Here is a 24,383-nt window from a genome sequence, read left to right as displayed (position 1 = left end):
ATGGTCCTTTATTAAAAACCTGCACCTGAAATGGACAACCAAGAAAAAGTATAAGATCAATCCATACCCTAAAGTAATTTGCAGTCTAGTTAAGGAACTGACCTTCCAATTAAGCCATGTGGCTCAGTGTTCCCTGTCTGATCAGATCAGGATAACTTGGTCATCCCCTCAAGGGACTTAGAATTAAGGGAAGGGTACCTGGAGGGTTGCCCAGGATGTGAGTACCGAAGGAGCTGTAAGTTGCAGGATGAGGGCTGACCAAGAGAGCCAGAAACTCCTCTTCAGCTACTTACTGTGTCCTCTCATCCCACATTCAGCTGTCCAACTTTGTCATCTGCAGCCATCCAAAGACTTTGGAAAAGACGCAACTCTCTTTGACAGGACCACACTGGGAACTCCTCTTCTGCTCTTCTCATTTCCCCATCACTGGCCCTCCTTGCCTAGTCATTGTGCTCCCAGCTCCAGAGTAGGGATGTTACAGAATGCTTTCCTTTGAATAGGTCTTTTTACATACTTTATAACTCTCTCCGCAGCCATCAGAATAACCTCACAATCTTCAAACACACACACCACCACCCATTGGCCAGTGCAGGCACACTGAGCTCTGACCTTGGCCTCACCCTCAGAAGAGCCCATGCCTCTTACTGTTTTCCCTTGATAAAGATCCTGCAAAACATTCCTACTGACCTCTCAAATCCTAGGAGCCCACGGCCTTCAACTACAGGCTGCTGTTTCAGATTTGCTTCTGAAGCTGAGAATCGCCTTCTATCACATGAGCTGATCTGGCCACCACCACCACCCCCACCACCCCCTGCCCCCATCTCTGTGGGACAGGTTGCCTCCAGTCTCTCCCAGGCCCCTAAGAACTTCTAAGTTCAGGCACACTGGAGGGAATGTTAGTGAGATGCTTTGCCTTTGGGAAAAGATTGGACCTCTTTACAAATGCTGAGTAACCCTAATTAGAGTTTCAAACCATGTCTTCAGAGGAGGGATTATTTATAGACATTGTAGTAGGTGTGTGTGTGTGTGTGTGTGTGTGTGTGTGTGAGAGAGAGAGAGAGAGAGAGGGAGGGAGGAGGGAAGGAGGGAGGGAGGGAAAGGATTTGAACACGCATGGAGAACCGAACTGGCTGGGTGGGTTTGAGCAGTTCTGTACCTGGTTGAGCAGCGAGGGCCCTTCACCTTCTCTCAGCTATGGGAATTTGGATTCTATTGCTGAGTGCCCAGAAGGATCAATCAGCCGGTGGAGAATTACATTAATAGGCCTCTGGTAGCTCCAAGATGAAATGGGTTTGGCCCCAGAGGCCTTGCATTGCTCTAAGGGGGAGATATAGGTTGTGCTAACCGTGAAGGGTCAGCCAGTCTTCCTTGGATGCATCTTCTACTAAGCAGCTGGAATTTTCTAAGAGAATGACAGGTGTTGTTGTTGTTGTTGTTGAATTTCCAATTATCCTAGAACTATTGGCTATAAGGTATTATTTTTTTCCAGAGAACGTTCTGTCAGTAATTTTTTCCTCTGTACAGACCTGACAAGATCAAAATAAAGAGAGAAGTAGGAAGCATTTGTACCCTGTAAAGCTAACGTCTTGGGGTGCACAGCAGTCTGCAGTAATGGTAGAACTGAACAGTTCTTAGACTCTGTCAGATTGAGATGAATATTTTATGAACATGTATGATTTGAAGGCTTCTTTGTTGGAAGCAATATTCTTATAAAGTATAATTGAAACTGGATGAAAAAATGCCAGAGATAAAGGTGAAGACAGTAGCCCTCCTTCGTCCCTGGGTTGGAGTTCAGGTCATTGACCTGACAGGAGGTGCCCGTATGGATCTTCATAAGAAATACGTGAGCACATTGTGTCAATTTGGCTAAAAATAATTGCAGTTGCTTAATCTTGGTTTTCCTTACCTACATTTGAAAAAATGTATTCATTTCAAGGAAAATCATGTACTCAAAGGATATTCGTTGAGCACCTTTTGTGCCAGGTGCTGTGTTAGATGAGGTGAATATGGACAGCAGAAGATTCTTCTCCCTTCTCTTCATGAAGTTATGATCTTAGAAGAAAGTCAAAATTCAAACCCTAGGGAGAAGAATGAGTGGGGTGCTGTAACACTCAGAAAGCCGGTTCCCACTTCCGTTGCTGGTAGGAGGCAGGAAGCCCAGTCAGTTGGACTTTCAAGGGATGACCTTTGTGGGATCAAAGAGCAAGTAGTGAATAGCCAGGTGTTACAGGTAGAGGGAAGATTGTCACAATGCAGAGGTACTGTGGAGCGAGAGATTAGCGTGACCTTGAGGAAACCCGAGGAGTCTGGTGTGGTCAGAACATAGATTTCATTTAAACAAAGGAACAGAGACGAGGCGGGGAAAGTAGGCTAATGAGCCTGGTGTGCCATGCTAGATTAAACCTTAAACATTATCCCAGGGCAGACAGCAGCCATTGAAAGACTTGGTCAGGAATGGATGAAAAGCCCTCAAATAACCTCATACGGATGAATAGAAACAAAGTGACACATCAGTTATTAGGAATGCTGAGGGATAATATGGGAAACTTATTTCTTTCATTCTATTTAGTACATACATATCGATTTCCTCTCACATGCCAGGCCCCCTCCTAGACACTAGCGGTTCAGTGATGATCATTACACGCCGCTCCTGCCTACAAAGAGCTTACACTCTAGTTGGAGAAATGGACATTTAACCGAGCAGTTATACTGGATGTGATGAGTCACTGCTTTCCTAAAAAAACAAAACAAAACCTCAAGTAGTTCTAACACAATATACTATGATATATTATGTAGAATGATTAGGGAAGTAGAAGTTACTGCTGAAAGGAGCATATAACAAGCATTTACCAAGACTTGGGAGTCTAGGGAGGCCTCCTAGAGGAAGAGTTGAATAAACTTCAGTTGGAAGGATGCACAGAAATCAGCCCCCAGGATAAGAGAAGCAAAGAGAAGTGTTCTAGGAGAGGAAGCAATATGGGCGAAGACCTCTACGAGAGAAAGTGACCCACTAAACACACCAGAATCATTCACACTAGTTGTACTGTCATTTGCAAGGAGGAGAGGGGCAAGGAATAAGGCGGCAAGACACAGGGAGGTCTAATAAGGCATGTTAAGAAGGTGAATGACAAGGTCAGCTTCATGTTTTGGAAAGACCGCTCTGGCTGCAGTCCACGAAACGTATTAGAGTTGGGAGTACTGTCGCCAACAAGACCAGTGAGGTTGTTGATGGGGCAATCCAAGCGGGAGGAGATGTGGGCCTGAGGACAGGGACAGTGTGCATGAAGGAAAAGGCGAGACACTGGAGATATACTGGAGCAAGTATCCATAGGACTTGGCAATTCATTGGAGGGTGAAAATAGGGGCAGAGAAGAAGGAGCAAGTTACAGGTGGTGGAGGGAAGCAGGTGTGCTTAGTTTGGGGCATGCTGAGGTCGAGGTACCTGTGGGACTTACCAGAATTGGGAGAAGGGCATAGACAGCACCCAGTGGAAATTATTGCAGAGCTCAATCTTACTTTTCACAATTTGCCCAACCCTCTACCCTCACCCACAGCTACTATTATATCTAATATAAGATGATTTGAGTTTGAAATTAGTGCCTTGTATATATGTATGTATGTATGTATGTATGTGTGTGTATATATATATATATATATATATATATATATATATGTAAAATCATATATATATAATTTTACCTTGTTCAGGAACTCTGTCCTGAACTTCTAGTCCCAAATAATCAACCCTCCGAAGCTCATCTAGCATTCACTCATTCTGCATGAATTCTATCATGTCTTGTTTAATGATTTCTTCAACTACAGTGGCAGTTTGGGGGCGGGAGTCGAGGTTAGCTCTGTGCACTCCAGCACAAACCAGCTGTGAAATGGAAACTTTAGTAACTTTACCACGTCATCACATCCCATTTATGCCACACACTCATATCTAGGGTTACACTAAAGGCTTCATAAAAGCAGGAGAATTTTGTAGTAGAATATTTAGTTTAATATAGGTTTTTCTTCTACCCTAAACATTTTCCACTTTTCCCCCTGAACGTTTGTATTAGTCTTATTTTTGTGTTAAAAAGTGAAAAGTTGTTAAAGAGAATGTGATTATCTTAGAACTGAGAAGGCTTATCAGGGGATGATCAAGTGCCCTTTGTGAGGTGTTACTCTACCAATGATGATGCCATCTGTTCAGATACAAAGCAGAGTGATAATTAGCAAAATGGAGAAAAAATTTCTTATTAATGAATTACCTATACAATCTCTTACTTTGGGGTGGGATCAGAGTCTACTGGATTATCTGAGGAAGAGTCTTTCAAAAGAAAATAGATACCCATCCATCTGTAGAGGACTTTAAAATGCCTGCCATGCTGGGCACCCAGGTGGCTCAGTTAAGCGTCCGACTTCGGCTCAGGTCATGATCTCGTGGTCCATGAGTTCAAGCCCCGCGTCGGGCTCTGTGCTGATAGCTCAGAGCCTGAAGCCTGGTTTGGATTCTGTGTCTCCCTCTCTCTCTGCCCCTCCCCACTCGTATTCTGTCTCTGTTTCTCTCTCAAAAGTAAATAAACATTAAAAAAAATTTTTTTAATGCCTCCCATGCATGGAATTGAAACCCCTTTACTCACATAAACCCTAGGATGTTGGGGCCAATTCAGAGAATATCTAGGGCAGTTGGATTCTCATGGTGCCCCGCAGAGCCCCTGTGAGGCTTGGTGCCCCTCAGGACTTCTTCCTCAAGGCCAGAAGTGGGGACTGTTGGGGCAGACCCTTAACAAGCCCTGCTTGTATTTGTTTGACATATAAATACCTCTTTTGACAACATTCCAGGTCTGAAAAGCACCACTAAAATCCCTGATTTACTCCAACTGTCTAGCTCATCCAGCCAGGGAGGGGTAGACCAGGAGTAGCTCTCTGGATTCCTGGGCTAATATTGGTCCTCAGGCAGTGGGATGCCTCTTGGCTTCTGAGCGCATAAAAAGAAGTTGATCAGCATCCTCTGCTTTCCAGTGTTTTGCCTTACCCAGTTGCTTTGTTGCCTTGTGAATAATTCTGAATTCAGTAGACACCTGATTAAAAATTAAATTGGCCACATGGCTCTCTCAGATTTTCCAGGCAGATTGACAGTTATTATTAATACTCTACCACATGTCCTATGGAAAATAATCCAGTCGGATAGGTAAAGTTTATCCCTTTGGGCCAACAAGGTTTAAAGATGTTATTCTGTGGTTTGGGAATCCGCTAAATGGTCCCCTGATCTCGAGCCTTGGACTCATGTTGACTTGATTCTGTAAAGCCCAAAGATGCCTCAGCCTTTCTGCACTTGTCAGCATGGAGTCAAATTCTCTACAAACGCTGTATTTTCCCCAAGGACCTAATTCAGGTGTGTGACATGGGAGACCCATGTTATTAGAAATGTTATTAGAGATGTTATTAGAAAATACTTTACACAGGCATAAGTTGCAGGAAATCTACTCTCTGGGACTTTTCCTTTTAAATTGTTCAATTCAGTGTTTTATTATAGCTCCTCCTTTAGTCATCCTTTTTGGTTTATTTTTGTCCTGTGTGTTTTCTGACATATTCCTCCTCGTTGACCCAAATAACTCAAGCTAGGACAGATGGAGATAAATGGAACAAGGTATATAGGTGCTGGGGGTGAGGAGGTGCAGACAGTGAACTCAGCCTGTTTAAAGAGGATGGATGGACCAAAGAGAAGTTTGGGAAAGGATCAGAGTCCCTAGGCTTACCTGCCCTAGGCAACTCTCTCATCTGTTCATTCAAGCAATCATGCTTCCATTTATTCTACGTACATGTATTCAGTGCCTACTATATGCCAGAAACTTAGGAACTGTAGGGTTATGGGTGTGATAAGATATGCTCCCACCCTGAAAAACTCACAGTCAGATGGCAGTGACAGATATGGATATAATTGCCACACAGTGTCCTAGGTTCATCACGTGTGGACAAAAGTCTGTGGGAGCACAACGAGAAAAGCGGTTGAATCTACTTGGCGGAGTCAGTGAGCTCACAGACAAATGATTGTGACCTGGGTCACATACAGGTAATTAAAATGAAAAGGCAGGGGACAATGAATTTATTTCCAAGGACTGTGAGGGTTTTCTGTTTTGTTTTGTTTTTTTAAGCAAATCTTTTGCTATATCCTGTAACCACAAGGCCCATTTCTTATATATAACTTAGCAAATGGGTATGTTCTAAGCTCAGGCCACAGACCTACTTTTCATGCAAAATTACAGTTTGTTCATATCACATTTCCACATTCATAGAGATGAAATACCTGATCCATAACACAAGATGTTTTCTATAAAAGCTGCCCTAAACATTTTCATCATCTAAAGACATGTTCATTTTTAGGTCTGTTCTTAATATTTTTTATCTCTATTTTTAGTTTTTATACACATGAGAAACAGGGTAAAAAAGTAGTTCAGAGTAGTTGAGAAGGGTTCTGTTTTAGCATACTAAGGATCAAATCCTAATTACTAGTTACATTACCTTGAATGAAAAGTTTAATCCCTCTGTCCCTTAATTTTCCCATCTGTAAAATGGAAATAATTACAGTATCTACTTCATAAGCACAAGGTTAGAGAAAACACAGTCCGTAAATCTGCCCTCACTCTGACATCAATTGCCAGTTTGGGGGTCTTCAAGATCACCCTTAGTTTTGCCAGATAATTTGCTAGAAGGACTGACAACTCACTGGAAACTGTTATACTCACAGTTACTGTTTATTACAGCTAAAAGCTACCGGTTAAAATTGTCCAGGTGAAGAGGTGCACAAGACAGGGTCCGGGACAGTTCCAAATGTGGAGCTTCTGTTGTCCCATCTCCTGGAGCTATGGACAGCGCTACTGTCCTGGAATTGATGGGTGACAGTATGCACAAAGTACTGCTGGCCGGGGCAGCTCACCTGAGCCTTGGGGTCCAGAGTCTTTACTGAGGCTCCACATGGCTGACCTCAGTATCCAGCCCCTCTGAGGTCAAGCCTATATCTACATGACTCAAAGCCATTACCATAAATCTCATCCTTAGATTTTTTTGGTGTGGCTCCAAAGTCCCCAGGTAAATAAGGATGCTCATATCAGGCAAGCTATTCCAAGGGTTCCAGAGATTACCTCACCTCCCAGGGCCAAGAAAAAGACCAGCCGTCTCCTTGGGCAAAGTTACATTCTTTTTCCTACACAACAAAGTTGTTTCAGAATTGAATGAGATATACCTGCAATGTGCTTAGAATGTTGCTTAACACAAAATAAACATGAATTTTGGATACACAACTATGTTATTAATAAGCCTTTTTGATTGTCTAATGTATACCTAGCATCATACTGGATACTATAGGAAATCTTTGAAACATTAACGAGGTGTAGTGTGTAATCTTGTAGGAGAGATACTAAGGTTCAAGTAAAGCAAATGAGAGCAGAATGTGGTGAATGCAACAGTAAAGAAGTGTGCAAAGTGTGCTAGGGACCTGGGAAAGGGAACAGGTACTTGCAGATGGGGTTTAAGCTGCCCTGGGAGGACACCTGGGAGCTGGTGGAGGATGGGGAGGATTTTGATACGGGGAAGAGGGGCATCCCAGACACAGAGAACCAAAGGAATGAAATCAGAGATGGGAAAACAAGGGTACCTTCAGGGGACAGAGGAGTGACAGAAGGAGGTGGGAAAGGACTGGGCAGACAGACTTAAGGCAGATTGAGAGAGGTTTTCAGTGTGGTGTGGAGCACTTCATGCTTTATCTGACAGACTGTAGCGAGCCAGTGGCAATTTAGGGACCAGAGAAAACCCTGAAAGAAAATGCAATCCCTTTTCATAACTCCAGTCTTTGTACCCGCTCGTTCCTCTACCATCACACATCACAGCCTCCCTCCCGACAGCCCCCACTTCACTTGGCCCAAGACAACTCCTCCTGCAAGAAACAGCTCAGTGTCATTTCTGTGCACACCTCCATTAGGGGACTCATTGTATGCCATTGGGACTGCTTACCTGTCTTTCCATTGCACACGGCAGTGTTTTGTCACCTCTATATACTCAGTGTTTGGTTCAGAATAAGTACCTTGCGCAAATAAAAAGGAGGGAGCCAAAGAGAGGGAGATGGAATTTGGAAATATCTACAGAAAATTTAAGGAAAAAGAACACATATTTCTAGCTAATTTAAGGAGAAACTAGGACACAAAGAGAAAGTAGAAATACCTAAGGTAAGACAAAATCTTGTAAGTGCCTAGCAAAGTCCTCTCAGGGTATCCCAAGGCTTGATAAGATGAGATGAGATGAGATGAGATGAGATGAGATGAGATAAAATAAAATAAAATAAAATAAAATAAAATAAAATAAAAATAATAGAAGAACTTACTTATATAACACGTATAAAGCATTTACTAGGTGCCTGAGATTGCTGCACTTGCTTGATGTAAATCTGGTTAAGCTTTACAACCCAGTGATGCAAGTGCTATTATCTCCATTTTACAAATGAAGAAACTTGAAGTTCAGAGAAGTTAAGCAAATTGCCACAAAAGTCCTGATAACAGTACTAGAATCGTAAAAATTAGATCTTGCCAAATTCATTTAAGTGCTCTTGAGTAAAAGACATTTATGGAGATGGAGATTGACCCAGTGCTGGACTGCAACTTCACTTCCTCTTGTTGGTCGTAATAAAGAACAGTTTTCTTTTCATCCGAGGCATTTGTTTCCATGCCAGGACTCTAATGCCTGAGTACCCATGAGGATGGTTGTGTTTGAAAGACTGCCTGCTAACCTGTTCCGGCTGAACAAGCCACATCTTTTTTTTTTTTTTTTTTTTTCAAGACCAAACATCTAGGAGACTTTTTATTGACTCAGAACAGAAGCAGCCCAGTGGTTTAAGTGGTCTGTGTAGTAATCGCCCAGCAAGGTTCCAGCAGAGAAAAAAATCTTTCTGCCTTGATACCAAAAGATCAACAGAGGCTTTGAGCATGTGTGTAAGCTTGTCAGGACACTCATCTTCCAGAGTGGGGTGTGTTTTCATTCACTTTCCCTGCTGTGTGTAATGTACAAATTTCCTTTAAACCTATCATTTCATGTAATTTAGACTGCTACTTGTTGGATTTCTCCTCCTCCCTCTTCCCTTTCCTCTGTCAGAGTACCAAGCTTAGTCTTTCATTTACAGGACAGAGAAAAAAACCCTCGTTCCTGAGGGGACCTAGCCGAGGAGCTTCCCTGGATCGTGACCATTCTGCAGTTTGTCAAATGAATCTTAAAATAACCCTGCCCTGTGAAAAATTTCAGCCAAGCTAAGTGACAATGAAGGTGTTTTTTTTAAAGTCCCCACAATAAATTTCATAAAGATGTCCCACAGAGCCATCAAACGCCAGCCTTTGGAGTGAAAGGAGCGGTCACATAAAGGTTGAACAAGAAGTGAGCTACTGGCCAGTGTGTTCAACGTGCAGATCCACCGCTAGCCAATCGCAAGATGGGAAAATGAGGACCTCCACCTGTATGAAGGGGAATTTCTCCAGCAACTTCACAAAATGCTCAGATGAGCCAAAAATAAATAAAAGACCACCCCTCAGGCTTGGATTGATTTGCTTCTTGCAAATATGATGAGTCAAGTCCATAAGCACATTTTCTGCTTAAGTATAGGCCGTATGAAAGAAACGTATCTTATTGCTTTGCAATGATTAATAATCCTTGTTAAAATAGGGTCATGAATTCCGTTAGTGAACTGTTACTAAATTGGAATCATCCGGTTCTTAAGGAAGAAAAGATCCTAAGGCTCATTTGACCCACCTTCCTAAATTTGCAAATGGAGCGACCAACCTCCAGTGTCAATTTGCAATGTGAAGTTCACACAAGTAATCAGAGCAGAACCAGCACTGGGATTGAAAGCTCTGAGCTGAGGAACGACAAAGAAAATGTTTCCTCAACTGAGAGAAGGTTACAGTGCCCTCGTGTGTCCCTACATAGAAATTATTCATGTCTTTACAAAATAGAGAGTCACTTTAATCTCTCCTTCAAGTTCTTGCATTGGGATGAGGGCAGGTATTTAGCACTAAAAACAAACCCTGCGATCACCATGTTTTAAGTAAATATGCAGTGCATTTGACTTATTTAATCATTAAGGATATGGAAGCAACAATATCCCTAGAGCCACTTTGTGTGGATTCTGGTTGAACAGACTTGGATTTCTGTCCCAGGCCACTTGAGATCTCTGTAGCCCTGAACTAGTCACAAAACCACCCTGCCCCTCAGTTCCTCATCTGTAAAATGCTGATAATCACTGCCCTGCAGGATTGTGGCAGAGATGAAAATGTTGTGGGATCTTTTACCTCAATCCCCGGGGTTCGTGGTCTCGCCACTTGGAAGAATGAAGAAAGAGGTGGACACAAAATGAGCAGCAGGCAAAAGTTTATTAGAGTATAAGATTAGAAAGGAAGAACAGTAAGAAAGCTCTCTTTACAGAGAGGGGGCATTTGAAAGTGAGTGCCCACCGATAATAGGAAAGGGTCCTTGTTTTATAAGGTTCTGGTCATCCCCACCCCCCCCAACTTCTCCCTTGTTCCTTCTCACATTTACCTTTATTGGCTGGATAATTAACTCTAGGTGTTGGGTTGTCCATTCCTGATTGGCTTGTTTCCATTGTATGAGGGATGGTCTAAGGCCACATCATTCCTTGTGGGTCATAGGTTTTATGGTCTACTAATTTTTAGGTCTTTTGTCAAATTCCTGAGAGAAATCGGGGTGGGGGGGAGTAGGTGGTCTCTGTTACATTCTTAAGAGGAACCTTATGCCTGAGGGGGTTTGCCGTGGTCAGACACTCCCACCATTGTTCCAAAATACGTGTTTTTCCCCACCCAGGACCTCAAGTCCTATCCTTTCCCTCTCTGCCTACTGAATCCTATCTTTTCCTATCATAAAATGAGATCGTGTAAGCAAAATGCCCAGCTGGACATTTGGATACATAATAAATACTCAGTAGATTGAAGTAGTTGTTATTGTCAGACGTGAGCCCTTACCAGGGATCACCCTCCGAGTACATGAGGAAGGAATGGAATGCAAATGCTGGGGAGGTGGACAGATTGTCTTTGGGATACTTTTAGCTCTCCGATAAAGAGGTTTGCATCAGCTCCAGGGGCAGAGGGAAAAGGAGTTAATTTTTAAAGAAGTATGTACTCGATATATGATTCGTCCAAAATAAATTCTTCCTTCAGATGGGGAAATTTAAATGGAACTAGGCCAAATCGCTCTCCCATAGGTGAAATTTCTTTCAGAGATGACATCTGGTCCCTGGCACCAAGGGTCCAGCAATCAAAGAAAAAGTTTCTACTCTGAAAAAAGGTCTGAAAATTGGATTTATTTATGTCATTGACCCAGTTCTTTTCGAAGTCTTTATTTTTTGAGAGGGGTAACTATATTCAAATCAATAAGAGCAGAGGTGAAAAACAATAGCTGGATGAATTCATCCTTTGATTTTAATTTGCCTTAACTGTTTATTTGATGAAACAAACTATCTCAGCCTAAGTGTTGGGCAGAACTGCAGTAAATCAAGTTCTTGCCCCAACGAGCGAAGGTTCCCTCCTCCCTCCAGTAATTCTCACAGCCATCCTTTTCATACACGTGGGAGGGAGATATCATTACGTACACTACAAGGAGACTTGACTTTTTTTTTTTTAATTTTTCTTATGTTTATTTATTTTTGAGAGAGAGGGAGACAGAGTGTGAGCCGGTGAGGGGCAGAGAGAGAGGGAGTCACAGAAGCTGAAGCAGGCTCCAGGCTCCGAGCTGTCAGCACAGAGCCTGATGCGGGGCTCGAACCCACGAACCATGAGATCATGACCTGAGCTGAAGTCAGACACTTAACCGACTGAGCCACCCAGGTGCCCCGAGACTTGACTTTTAATTGTTAGTGGAAGTGCAGAGTCTGGCGATTCTGTCTGTACCTTTCAGGAGCTTGTTGGAGAATTGAGAGAAATAGTCCAATAGTAGGTGAGCCGGAAAGGTGGTGGGGTGAAGGAACACGTCGCCTATGCATTGATCCTCGATCTTTTTTGTCCTTACATCACTGGGGAAAAGGAAAGGAAAGATTGGGCCGGCCTCTGTTTTCTAAATGCTTATTCTAGATACCATTGTCCCTGGGAGGTTTCCTTAGATGATGGCACTCCAAGAACAGATAAAAGGCTGCTCAGAGCTTGCAAGCCTCGCCCCTGGGGTCGTTCATCCTTTCTGGGAATCCGGTGCCTTTAAAGAAGGCAAATGCACACACGAAGCCAAGGCATTTATTATTTATGGGCAGCTCATCGAGCTTACCTCTGTCTGTGGAGGAACAGAATGGAAGCGTGTGAGCCCCAGCAGTGAGACACCATGCTCAGCAGCACCGCGCAGCGGGAGGCAGCACGCTCAGCCACACGCGCAGCGGTGCCACGTCAGCTCCAGAAGGCTCTACTCTGCACGGTTGCGGTGCTCTTCTGGGCAGTGGCAAGCTTGAGCTGGACTCGCCTTGTGGTCGTAAATCTTTAGTCAACTAACAGAAAGGTATTGCCTTTCTGAAGAGTTTACTCACACTTGCAAGTCTCCTATTTGTATGGATTAACTGAACAATGTATCGTGTGGCTGCTCTCGTGACCTCAGTAGCATTTGTGAAACTCGCTCTTCCTGGCATTTGTCTCCTTTTCTGCATTGTGCTCTTGTGTCTTGATACATTGCCTTTCTCCGTAGAATGGCCCTAAAATGTATACATCTTGCTTTTATGGATGCTTAACCTTGCTAGCCCTGTGATAGGGTTTTAATTCCAGCATACTTACGAAAAGACTTTTCGTAAAGGGATCTTTTTGAAGACCATCTCAATCAGAGAGAAGCCTCCTCCTGCTTTCCCGCCTTCTCCCACCTTCATGTGGCACCACCCCCACACCCCAGCCAGGTGTACCCCCTGCCTGCAGACTCCAGCCCAGGCAGGGTGCCAGAGGCAGAGAGGGACAGTCCCGCGAAGGGGAGCCCTGCTGTGACGGGGCCATAAGCAGGGCTGGACAGAGACACGGTTTGCTTTGAGCAGCTTAATAGTGCAGCACCCCTTCACTGTCTCGTTAAACCCTACTGGTTCTCGACTTAGAGAAAAAGGCAGAACTGAGACGGTACCACACCTTTGAAAACTCCCTATTAGGTTTGTTCCCTCCCCTGAGTCTCCCTTGAGCCCTGCAGCCCCTGTGATTCCCTCTTTGTTCCCCCTTCAGATTCCCAGCCTTCCTCCGGGCCTCCCACCCTCCTGTCTCCCTTTCCTCAGTGGAGCCCTTCAGGGCCTTCCAAGTTTCTGTCTCCAAGCTCGCGCGTCCCACCCCCGCTTAATACTGCTTCAAGTGTGTCTGAAGCCGTTGGTGCCCAAGATGAATATTTCAGCTGTGCTTAGCAAACAAAAGATACCACAGTTACCAGGACTCACTCTGCTTAGAGGAGAGTATGTATTAAAAAGGACCTTTTTTTCCTTATCACATGTTCATATTCGAGATGAAGAGTTTACTATGTGCACTAAAAAGAGCTTTTCTTTCTCTCTCTCTCTTTCTTTCTTTCTTTTAAAAAAATCTTGCCTATTTTATAAGAAGTCACTGGTAAGAACCTGTGTCAACTGGCACCAAATTTGCAGTTTACCCAAGGTCCCCTGTGGACTGGTCCCTTCAGCTCCCACTCTGCTGGTGCACCCGTCCACATGGCTGTCCCTGGGAGCCCACAGTCCTGGCAGAACTGGCCGTCATGAGTCAGGAAGATGCCAGAGAAGGACCTGAACGGGCGTCCACAGAAAGAGCTGAACAGTAAGGGATCTGGAGTCCAGTTGAGCCAATGATCTCTGAAGGGCCAGAGGGGTCCCTCGTACTCCTTGTCACCATCTGAGTCTGAGAGTGGACACTGGTGCTAAGGGAGTGAGTAGTTCCTAAATAGCTCTTCTTTCTAAACTTGGCCTTGCTGATAAGTTCCATGTGCATACTGAGGTGTATGTTTAGCCATTTCTAAAATTAAGTAGTGGTGTCTCCTATCCTTCAGATTCTGTGTCTCCCCCCTCTCTCTACCCCTCCCCCACTCATGCTCGCTCGTGTGCTCTCTCTCTCTCTCTCTCTTTCTCTCAAAAAGAAACAAAAAAAAAATTGTATGAAGAACAGAGTCATCTGGATTCTAGGTAAATCAAGGCATAAAATCCTCTTATTTTCTCAGAAAAAATGTAACCCTTTAAAATGACTTAACAAAGCATCCGACTCTTGATTTTGGCTCAGGTCATGATCTCATGGTTTGTGAGTTTGAGCCCCATGTCAGGCTCTGTACTGACAGCGCAGAGGCTGCTTGAGATTTTCTCTCTCTCTCTCTCTCTGTCTCTCTCTGCCTCTCCCTCCCTCTTTCAAAATAAATAAATAGACTTAAGAAGATTAAAAAAAAATATGTTTAAAAAATAAATTAATTGGGGGCGCCTGGGTGGCTCAGTCGGTTAAGCGGCCGACTTCGGCTCAGGTCATGATCTTGCGGTCCGTGAGTTTGAGCCCCGTGTCGGGCTCTGTGCTGACAGCTCAGAGCCTGGAGCCTGTTTCAGATTCTGTGTCTCCCTCTCTCTGACCCTCCCCCGTTCATGCTCTGTCTCTCTCTGTCTCAAAAATAAATAAACGTTAAAAAAAAATTTTTTTTAATAAATTAATTAAATAAAATGGCTTAACAAGGCACCAGGCTGTCATCTCTGAACCTCAGAGATGGACGGACAGTATCTGGAGGAGCTATTCAGCTGGGCCTCTCAGGTGCTGATCCCAGTTCCATTTGGGATCTGTTCTCTCTTCCTTTCCTCCCTAAGAGATGGGAGAAGATTAGCCTCTTTCTTTGCTTTAACACGTAATATCTTTTCCCTTTTTTTTTTTTTTCAACGTTTTTTATTTATTTTTGGGACAGAGAGAGACAGAGCATGAACGAGGGAGGGGCAGAGAGAGAGGGAGACGCAGAATCGGAAACAGGCTCCAGGCTCCGAGCCATCAGCCCAGAGCCTGACGCGGGGCTCGAACTCACGGACCGCGAGATCGTGACCTGGTTGAAGTCGGACGCTTAACCGACTGCGCCACCCAGGCGCCCCTATCTTTTCCCTTTTTAAAGTATGATACTGCTTCTCTTCTGCTGTTTGCACTTTGGGTCTAGTTGAGCCTATATTCCTACCCAGAAACCTTCTGGTCATATGAATGACGTAGCTCTGTTACGATAGAGTGTAAGCAAGGTTGTGGTCTTTTGTATTTGGGTATCTTTAATATCCTTTAGTTCTTGCTGTTTGGGGAAGGGGAGGAGTCTTCCTTGCAGCTCAGATCTTATTAACTTGCCCTGGACATTTTTTTTTAGCATCTGTATTTTACCTTAATTTGGCAAAATTAATTTGACATTCAGTACCATTTTCTGCAGCATCAGCTCCAATGGGTAACTGGCAAAACAACTGCATCTGTTTTCTTGCAAGCTGCCTGCATTACTCTGGTCTCACTTGACAGGGTATAGGCTAATAATCAGGGAAAGAACATGTAAATGACAAACCATGTGACCCAAAGTTCAAACTGAGATAAAATAGACAAGCCCTAATTGAACATTCTAACATTCCTAATAGACAATGCATACACTTTCAATGTATGTTTTAAGAGCAAGCTCATAATGGACCAGACTGTCCTAGGTGTCGATAGAGATGATACGATTAAGTCCTGATAAAAGTCTGGAGTTTACGTGGAGTTTAGATGGCACCTTAAAAAATGAGCTCAACATAATAATTGTCTTTAAAAGAAATTTTGCATAATAATTATTATGTTTACTTGAAGCTCTCTGTTGATATTAGTAAAAATACTTCCCATGAAGTGGTGCCTTTTTTTTTCGATTCTTAAAAGCATACTTTTCGAAGTAATTGTAGCATGGTGTTTTTTTCCTCCTGAATAAGAAGTTTATCTGGATTTCATCTCAGATGGGCCAATTTTAGTGTCAGCATATACACACAAACATGTACATAAAAGCTTTGGTAACTGTGAGACATTAGTTCCAAACACCCCTATCATGACCCCGCTATGAAGGCTCACTGGCTAAATGTTTGCTGTAACAACTTGTAAATTCATTTCACCTGGAATTCACAAGTCAAAATCCCCTCAGAATGAATTCACTCGTGTGGGCTGGCAAACACCTTGAAGTTGCAGGGATATCCAGGCGAGAAGATGGGGAATGTTGTTATCCATGGCTCAGCGGCTCACCCAGCAGGCTTGAGTTATGTGGATGTGCTCTCCACTTCCCATATCGGTGAGAATGTCTTCTAAAACAGTCAAAAGCCTATGAATAAAACAGGTGAGCCCAAGAGCCCTGGAAAGCCCATACATGCAAAGAAAATTAGGAGGTGATGAAGCATATTGAGAGAGGCAAATTAACATCAACGTGGTCGTGCCCCTGTGCCTAGGAACTATGCATCAATATTTTCAAATGTGTAAGAAGATATGGAGAAACTTCTGAAAGTATTGTTGATTCTGGTATTTGGTGTTTAAACTATATTATGGAAAAATTCTTTTCTTGGATGGGTATCTCAGTGTTTGAGTGTTGCAGCAATATTTGTGAACTCTGATGGGTCGGGAAGGCATTGCCGTTTTTTCCATTTCAAATAATAGAAAGAGGCTGGATTTGTTTTTCTGTACTTGTTTTACTACAGAAATCTCTTGAGGATGTCTGATGCTATGATGTTAAAAATAGAAAGTTCAAGAATAAAGAATATCCTTGGAACTTCCTCTCCTATACTTTCAAATTCTGTAATCAGTGTGTTTATTTATTCCTGAGTTATTTACATTGGAGCAGACTAGAGATAATTTATTATTTTATGTTTAGTGCCAGCTTACACTTAAACTGTAAATATGATGATCTGAACTTCCTCTTTTTGGTGTTGGTTCTGGATGTAACCTAAAATAAATCAGTTCAACTGCTAATTTCATTTTTCCTATTCAACCACCACAGTAGATCCTGAATATAAAATGTTTAACGAAGTTTCACAACATTATTTAAAAACCGGATAATATCATCCAAGTGGAAGATGACACAAATTCTTTAATAGTGAAATAATAATAATGATATGTTTGAGCTCATTCTGTTGGCCAGGGACTCTTCCAAATGCTTACCTGAGTTAATCATCTAACCTTAACCACAAACCATTGATGTTGGTACTGTTGTTATTTCCATTTCACAAATGAGGAAACTGAGGCACAGCACTTCAGTCCCATAGGTAGTAAGCAGTAGAGCCACAATTATGAACTTAGGCAACCTGGCACCAGACCCCATGCTCTTACCCACTGTGGTCACTCTCCATCTAGCTTATTCAGAGCTATGGTAATCCATCAAGTTGGGTCTCAGGACTGAACATTCCTCTTGCTCAATTGGTACCTTGTAAATGTCAAGTCTGGGTCCTTTGGGGCTGAAGAGGCAGAGAAATTACTTGTTGAACTTGGAGATGCCTAGTGGGAATATTCAGAAGATAACTGGACAAGAGGGAATTGAATTAGTTCCCAACTTATGAGTGTTCTGGCAGCAGGGAAGAGAACCTTCCAGTACTGGGGCAATTTATGGATGGATGTCCATGGAGAAACAGTTGCTGGAGGCATTGAGAGACATGCTGGTTAAGGATAAGAAGAGGTGCAGGGCCAGAGGTCCAGCCCGGACAAGTCAGATGTCCATTTGGCTACCAGAGAGTTCAGTCTAGAGTGATATTTCTCAGCCTTTTGTTTTTTTATCACTCAAGGAGTCTCTTTAGCCATTTCTATCCTGTTCACCACTCCCCCCTCCCTCCACACACAATGATATTTTAATACCACAGATATACTGTATATCTGTTGAAGTACTGTGTTGCTTTATACATAAAAAGAGTGGGATTTTTTTCATCCCCCAAGAACCGATTTCTGTCCCTTGGGACAGAATGTCACCCCATTGAGAACACATAGCCTAGAGGCACCGAGAGAGACATTGAATGGTGTGTGGTGGGAGTATGGGTTTCAGTAAACCAGCTTGGAGGGGGCTAATGGGCTTCAAAGTCAGAAGGGCTCACCAAAGGCGAAGTAGTGTCTAGGGGGTGGGCGGGGGAGCGGGGGGAGGGATTTTCTTAAATATGTGAGGTCAGAAGTTCTTTGTCATGGGGTCACCATCCCCACTTCCCCAGTGCCACCCAGAGATGTGATAAGGCGTTTCTTTTTCTCCTACTATTCACTTAACTCTCGTCTCAGTCTTCCTTCCGTGGCTGTAGGTCACCGTGTAATCTGAATTACCATTGTGTTTTAATGAAATGTATCATTTCAGGGTGTGTGGTTTGAATTTCCTATTTTATGTAGAGACCAGCTTCCCAAGAAGCTTGCTTTAAATTCCTTTTAATTAAGTGAGTTCAGGAAAAAAAAAAAAAAATGGCTGCTACTCCAAATTGCAAGAAATGGGTAATGAAAATCCTGTAACTAAAAACTGCTGTGTGCTCACTTGAGATCTAGTACTTCTGAACTAACAAACCTCAGAAAGAATCAAGTAGCAACTGGTATTCCAGATGAAGAGCAAACTGGTTGTCCCTGGTGCCCAGAAGACCAGCTTATTTTCTTGGACCTGTTCTCTTCGACAATCTTGTAACCTAATGCTATCCAAGAGAAAATAACATTGAGCACACAGCTTGCTAACTCTTTCCATTCAGATCTCTTTCCTCATGATTTTGCTGCCACGATGACTTTATTCCGAACTCTGTAACCCAGCCCCTATCTCAAAGGTCCTTATTAACCTTACATAACCTCATTGAATCACTTACTAGAAAGCGTGGTAAGGAAAGTTATGTTCTCCCAATATTTTTCTTCTTCACAACCAAACAATGGTTATCCAACTGATCAAAAGGCAGGAAGTAGGAATTCCTGGAATGAAAGATATGGTGAAGAAAGCTTCTACCAAGATATGTGAAAGGCAGTCCACCCGATTATTATTTGAAGATTTGAAAGTGCTAGAAGACCAACGGGACAAGGTGATCCCAGAAGTCAGAGAGCTTGTTGGGAAAAGAGGACCTGCTATTTATGGCAGCAGGTGTCAAGCCTGGGTGCACAATAGAATCACTTGGGGGTTTTCCAAGTTTTCCATTCTCAACGCCCACCCCAGAGAAATTCTGACTCAATGGGTCTGGATTGGGTCTTGGGCACTGTTGTGTTTAAAAGCTCCCTGAGAGGATTCTGATGTGTACCCCCTGATTTAGATTTCAAAGTGTTTTCACATACATTAGCCAGGGTTTTGTACACCTAAAAACAGGAAAGGGAAACATTTGTAATGCCTGTTGATTGTATAAGGGAACAGTAGGAGAAAGAGTAGTAATTGTGAAAATGCAAGGTGAGCAGAAAAGAATTTTCCAAATACTGGACAAAAAAGCCTCACCTTTGTAGGGCTAACGTTAGAGATGCTAGCAATCCATTGAGTGCAGAACATGAAGGAGGAGCTTGTGTGGCCACATTTCTTGCTCTGTGTAGACTTCCTGAGATGCCAACAAAATCCCCTACCCAGAGTCTGAAAATAGTCATCTAATATTTGATGTCTGGTAGTTCCTAAACCTTATTGAGTCCACTCTATAAATGAGAAGTATGGGAGGAAAGAAGAAAAACATTTGTTGATAGTCAAGACGTATGTCAGAAAATATCATGTTAATATTTCCAAGTCCATTTTGGGCGGTGCACATGATCTGCTTGTATAGGCAGAAGACGTGCCCCAACCGTGACCTTCACAGCTTTCAAATAGTTATAAGTAATAATTCCACACATGAAAGTGGCGATTGACAACCTTGGTTATAGCTGAAGGAGAAGTAGAGCCAACACGGGGCTCTCCCATTGGGGGGAATAGAAGTCAAGTCACAAGGAGGCAGAAGAAAAGTAAGTTGTGATCAGAAAGTAAGAATTCAGAAAGTAAAATACGGAATTTTAAGATGTTAGAAATGGGTGATGACAAAGCTTAGGCTGTGACCAAGAGAGAGAGAGGCAGCTCCTGTGAACAAAGTAAAAGCTAAGCTGTTGTCTCCATGTCCACCAATAGATGAAGAGGGACAGCACTTCAGGTGCAGAAAAGAAAATCTTCCAGACCCTAAATATTTAAGATGAGGACTTCCAATTAATTACCCCTCCTCCCTCCAGTTTCTAACTCACAGAGCATGGCTAATAAGAATAGCAATAGCTCAGCACTTCTACATGTCAGCATTGTTCCAAGCACACCGTACCCATTCCAATATTCACAACGAGTTTTGTGACAAGAGGCACTGTTAACCCCTTTTCAGAGATGAGAAAACAGAAATAGGGTAAGCCGCTTATCCATTATGGGCTACAAATGCTGGGGAGAAGCTGTAGACAGGGTTAGGTGAGAGAATATTTTATGGAAAGTTAAGTTCAGCTAAAGAAGTGGACTAAGTCCAGGAGGAGGCCTGCCTATCCACGGATATTGGATACCAACAGATACCAGGCTTCGTGTAGAGACCTGGTGAGAAAGGAGTCTAAACTAATGCACAGGGATCATAGTGAAGAGTCCTGAACACCGGTGTTTGGAGTTTGAATCTGATTTGGAAGGGGGGAAGGAAGAAGAAAATGACATAATCAGCACTTTATCTTGAGATGATTCACTTTTGAATATGAACAAACTGGAGAGAGGCTGGAATGAAAGGGATTAGGTTAGGGTCCTTTTGGTCCAGATTATATGACAGATAATGAGTGTATGAGCAGGGGGATTATCCGTTGAAGGTTAAAGAAGAGGTGAGTTTGATCTATGTTGCAAAAGTCAAATGCAAAGTTTTGGTAACTGGGTGGATGAAGAGAGTGAGGGAGAGGGGAGAATAAAATCCAAGGTTTCAAGTTCGAGTCACTGAACTACCAACAGAAACTCAGAAGACGCACTTTGAGGGGTGAGAGGAACAGCGTGAGTAGCTGGACTCTGAAAATACGTGATTTGTTGTCAGTGAGCAGGCTATCGAGGTGGGAGAGTTCAACAGGAACTTGGAAACACGTTTGGAATTTAGAATCGGAGCTTGACACGAAGATTTTGGTGTCATCTGCACAAAGGTGCTATGGGAAACCTGGGGAATGGACGAGATCTCTGGAGGCGGGAAAAGGAAGACAATAGAGAACAGATCCTTGGAAAATACTTACATCTGGGCGCAAGGAGGAAGAGGAACCAGCAAAGGAGACAGAAGGAGAGTGGTAACAGAAGAATAGGAACATCTAGAAGTTTGCATCACAGGACACATGGGGCTGGAAGGTTCCAGAAAAAAAGCTGACTTAGCAAACCGTCAGAGAAACCCAGAAAAATTAAGCTGTTTGGGTTGGTTGAAAGGTTCTAAGGATCAGGAGGACAGGAGATGGCCTCAGGCGGGAAGGAGGGAGTGGAGAAAAAGAGGCAAAGGCAGCAGGGCTGGGCAACCTTGGAGAGTTTGAGCATGAAGAAAAGGAAGACAGTGGCTGCAAGGGATAAGACGTGAGGGAAAGTGCTTTGTTTCCTTCTTAAGGTAAAGGGCACCAGTTAAACCTGTTAGAGATCGATGAGCCACAGAGAGGGATGAGTGAGGATGCGTAGGTACTGTCGGTACTTAAGCAAAAATAAGTAAGCAGCAAAAATACTGTCCACGGCAGAAGTCCCAGCAGGATGAGGTCCTAAAACTGTTTCAAACCTTATGATAAAGCAAACCAGAGCTCATGGAGCTGCCGTCCTTAACTCCCACACAACAATAAGGCCAGGGCCAATTAAACAGGCATTTCCTCCTCTTCTGGAGGAATGCATGAATTTAATGCACGCATCCCAGGGCAAAGGGGGGGAAGGAGCCGTCACTATAGGCAACCTTAAAAAGTAAAATAACTTCTATCGAGTATAGGAAGAAGAAATCTTGCTAATGAATTCAGGCTATACAATACTAGGATTTTCTTTTTATAAGAACTGTTAGCAAATTGCGTGACTTGTAAATATTCTATGTGCAGGAGAAGGGAGGGTATTTTTACCCTGTGTTTTGAAAAACAACTAGTTAAACGCACTCAGGCCTGAAGGTTACTTCACTCACTCTATATGAGGTAAAGCTTCCTGGGGAAAAAAAAACAAAAAAGGTGGAAAAGCAAAAATATTGGTAGTGGTTAATGAGTGATGGCTGGCTTTGACTGCTGTAGGTAGTCTAGGTAGGACAATGCTGTAGAACATTCAGCAAACAATCTGTTCCATTGTCCCATCCTTTCCTATCAAGGGGATGGAGGGGTGTGGCACTGCACATAGGATGTCAGAAAGGAAAAGAGGAATTGGAGAAGGGAACAAAGAGATAGACTCAGTGTTCCTAAGGAATGTGCAGACCCTCCCTCTTCTGCGGGATGGCCTGGGCACCGTGTGTGTCCCTGTGTATTCAGAAATGGTCCCTAGGGCCCCATTGCTGTCACATTGCTGCACAACCCTCGGGCATGAAGAAAAGCATTGGAGGTTGTTAGCACATCTCTGTCTGGAGGTTGAAACTGGGCTCAGCACCAAGAGAACACCAGAAGGGATTTGTCTCTTCTCTGTGCTTGGATAATGGCTATTCCCTAAGACCCAGGGAAGAATTAAGTTCAACGTGTGCCTCACACTATATTACACACTCAGTCCTGAACAGCTGGGCTGCTAGTACAATTTAAAAAGAAGAGAGAACTGGCTGTTCACCATCAATGTATAATGTATTCATAATAAATCTCTCAATGAGGAGGTATAAAGATTTCCTGTTGCTGCATAAGCCAAAGGAACAGAGCATTAGGCAAGTATCCAGTGAGTCTCATTAACAGAAACAACCAATACGGAAAATCCAGGGGGACTTGCTCCACATTTCTGTTAGTAATGGCAATTTTTTTTTACCTGAAATATGCTAGTAATTTTCTCGCTTGTAAAATTGACTTTGCCTAAGGATTAATAAATATGCTTTTTCTTAATAGTTACTGAATAGCCTCCATGTTCTAGAGACTGTATAACAAAACATTTCTTGTCACCTTTTTTCTTTTTTGCTTTTTTGCTTTATTTCTGAGAAGATAAAATAGTAAAGCCATCCCAGACTGATTTATTTTAAAAGAAAATGGAAATAACATATATTTAAAATTTAGTCAAGGGGCACCTGGTGGCTCAGTCGGTTGAGAGTCCGACTTTGGCTCAGGTCATGATCTCACAGCTCGTGAGTTCGAGCCCCGCGTCAGGCCTGGAGCCTGCTTCTGCTTCTGTGTCTCCCTCTCTCTCTGCCCCTAACCCTCTCGCATTCTGTCTCTGTCTCAAAAATAAATAAACATTAAAAAAAATTAAAATTTAGTCAAAAGAATAATTGATAATAATGAACCCTATGAATTAAAAAATTTTGATTCTAGGGGCACCTGGGTGGCTCAGTCAGTTAAGCATCTGGCTCTTGGTTTCAGCTCACGTCATGATCTCACGGTTTGTGAGTTCGAGCCCCGAGTCAGGTCTTGCACTGACAACCTGGAGCCTGCTTGGGATTCTCTGTCTCCCTCTCTCTCTGCCCCCTCCTGCTCGCACTGCCTCTCCCAAAATAAATAAATAGACTTTAAAAAATTATAAATAAATAAATAAATAAATAAATAAATAAATAAATAATTTTGGTTCTAAAATGGGTGTTAGTGGTTAAGAACAAAGTTAGTAAGGTCAAAACAAGGACATTCTCCTCCTACACTTTGCTTGCCAAGTGCAGTCACCTATGTGGGGTCCCCAGTGTCAGAGCCAGTCACAGAGCCATCTAGCTGCTGGTAGATAGAAACCAATGACAAATGAAAGATATCTGTCAGAGATAATTTTCACACACGCACGCGCGCACACCCCCCCCCACACGATAATTTTCACTTTAAGTTACTCCTGAAATTTTTTCATACCAGAGTTAGAACTGTGTCTGTCATAGTCACTTAGACTTTATAACAATAAGATCATCTCAGTGTCTAGATGGAAAACTACCCTCTTTTCTTGAAGGCAGAGGAATGGAACATACATTTAATCATTTAATAGCCGATTTGACTTTTTAAAATATGTGTCCAAAAAGAGGGCTGTGTTGAGTAACCTGTGTTGAGCTCTTAAAAATCATTATCTGATTTGTCAAGAAATTATTCCCACTGACTCAGGTGTTTACAATAGTAAAATAGCATGTACCATAACATAAAAAATAGTATACATAATAGCAATTGTCTTCTTTAAAATTCTGCCTTTCCTGGAATTTAAATGCCTGTCCCAGAATGATCGAGATAGATGTAGGGTTTTCATCTTTGTGTCAATGGCTGCATGAATAAAACAGATATGCCAGCATTAAGCCACCTTCTGTAAGAGACACGTCAGCCACCTCAGTTTGTCGTCTTAGGAATATTCTTTAGCAAACATCTTTGTTTTCCAAACATTAACTTATTTCC

The 24,383-nt window shown here is 42.8% G+C and overlaps 1 protein-coding gene across 6 annotated transcripts in view; it reads left to right on the top strand.

Annotated features, from left to right (window-relative positions):
* PLCXD2 (phosphatidylinositol specific phospholipase C X domain containing 2) overlaps positions 1 to 24,383 on the top strand; it is a 50,802-nt gene that overhangs the window by 6,675 nt on the left and 19,744 nt on the right. Inside the window, exon 1 of one of the 6 annotated variants that reach the window (XM_058731470.1) lies at positions 1,879 to 2,141. The exons of the other annotated variants lie outside the window; for them this stretch is intronic. Within the exon in view, the coding sequence (XP_058587453.1) occupies positions 2,048 to 2,141 (94 nt within the window). The 5' untranslated portion in view covers positions 1,879 to 2,047. Of the gene's footprint in view, positions 1 to 1,878; positions 2,142 to 24,383 lie in introns of those variants that run through there. 6 annotated transcript variants of the gene reach the window in all.

The sequence above is a fragment of the Neofelis nebulosa genome, chromosome 5, assembly GCF_028018385.1.
Source record: "Neofelis nebulosa isolate mNeoNeb1 chromosome 5, mNeoNeb1.pri, whole genome shotgun sequence".
NCBI lineage: Eukaryota > Metazoa > Chordata > Mammalia > Carnivora > Felidae > Neofelis > Neofelis nebulosa.
This window is presented reverse-complemented; position numbering and strand designations above follow the sequence as displayed.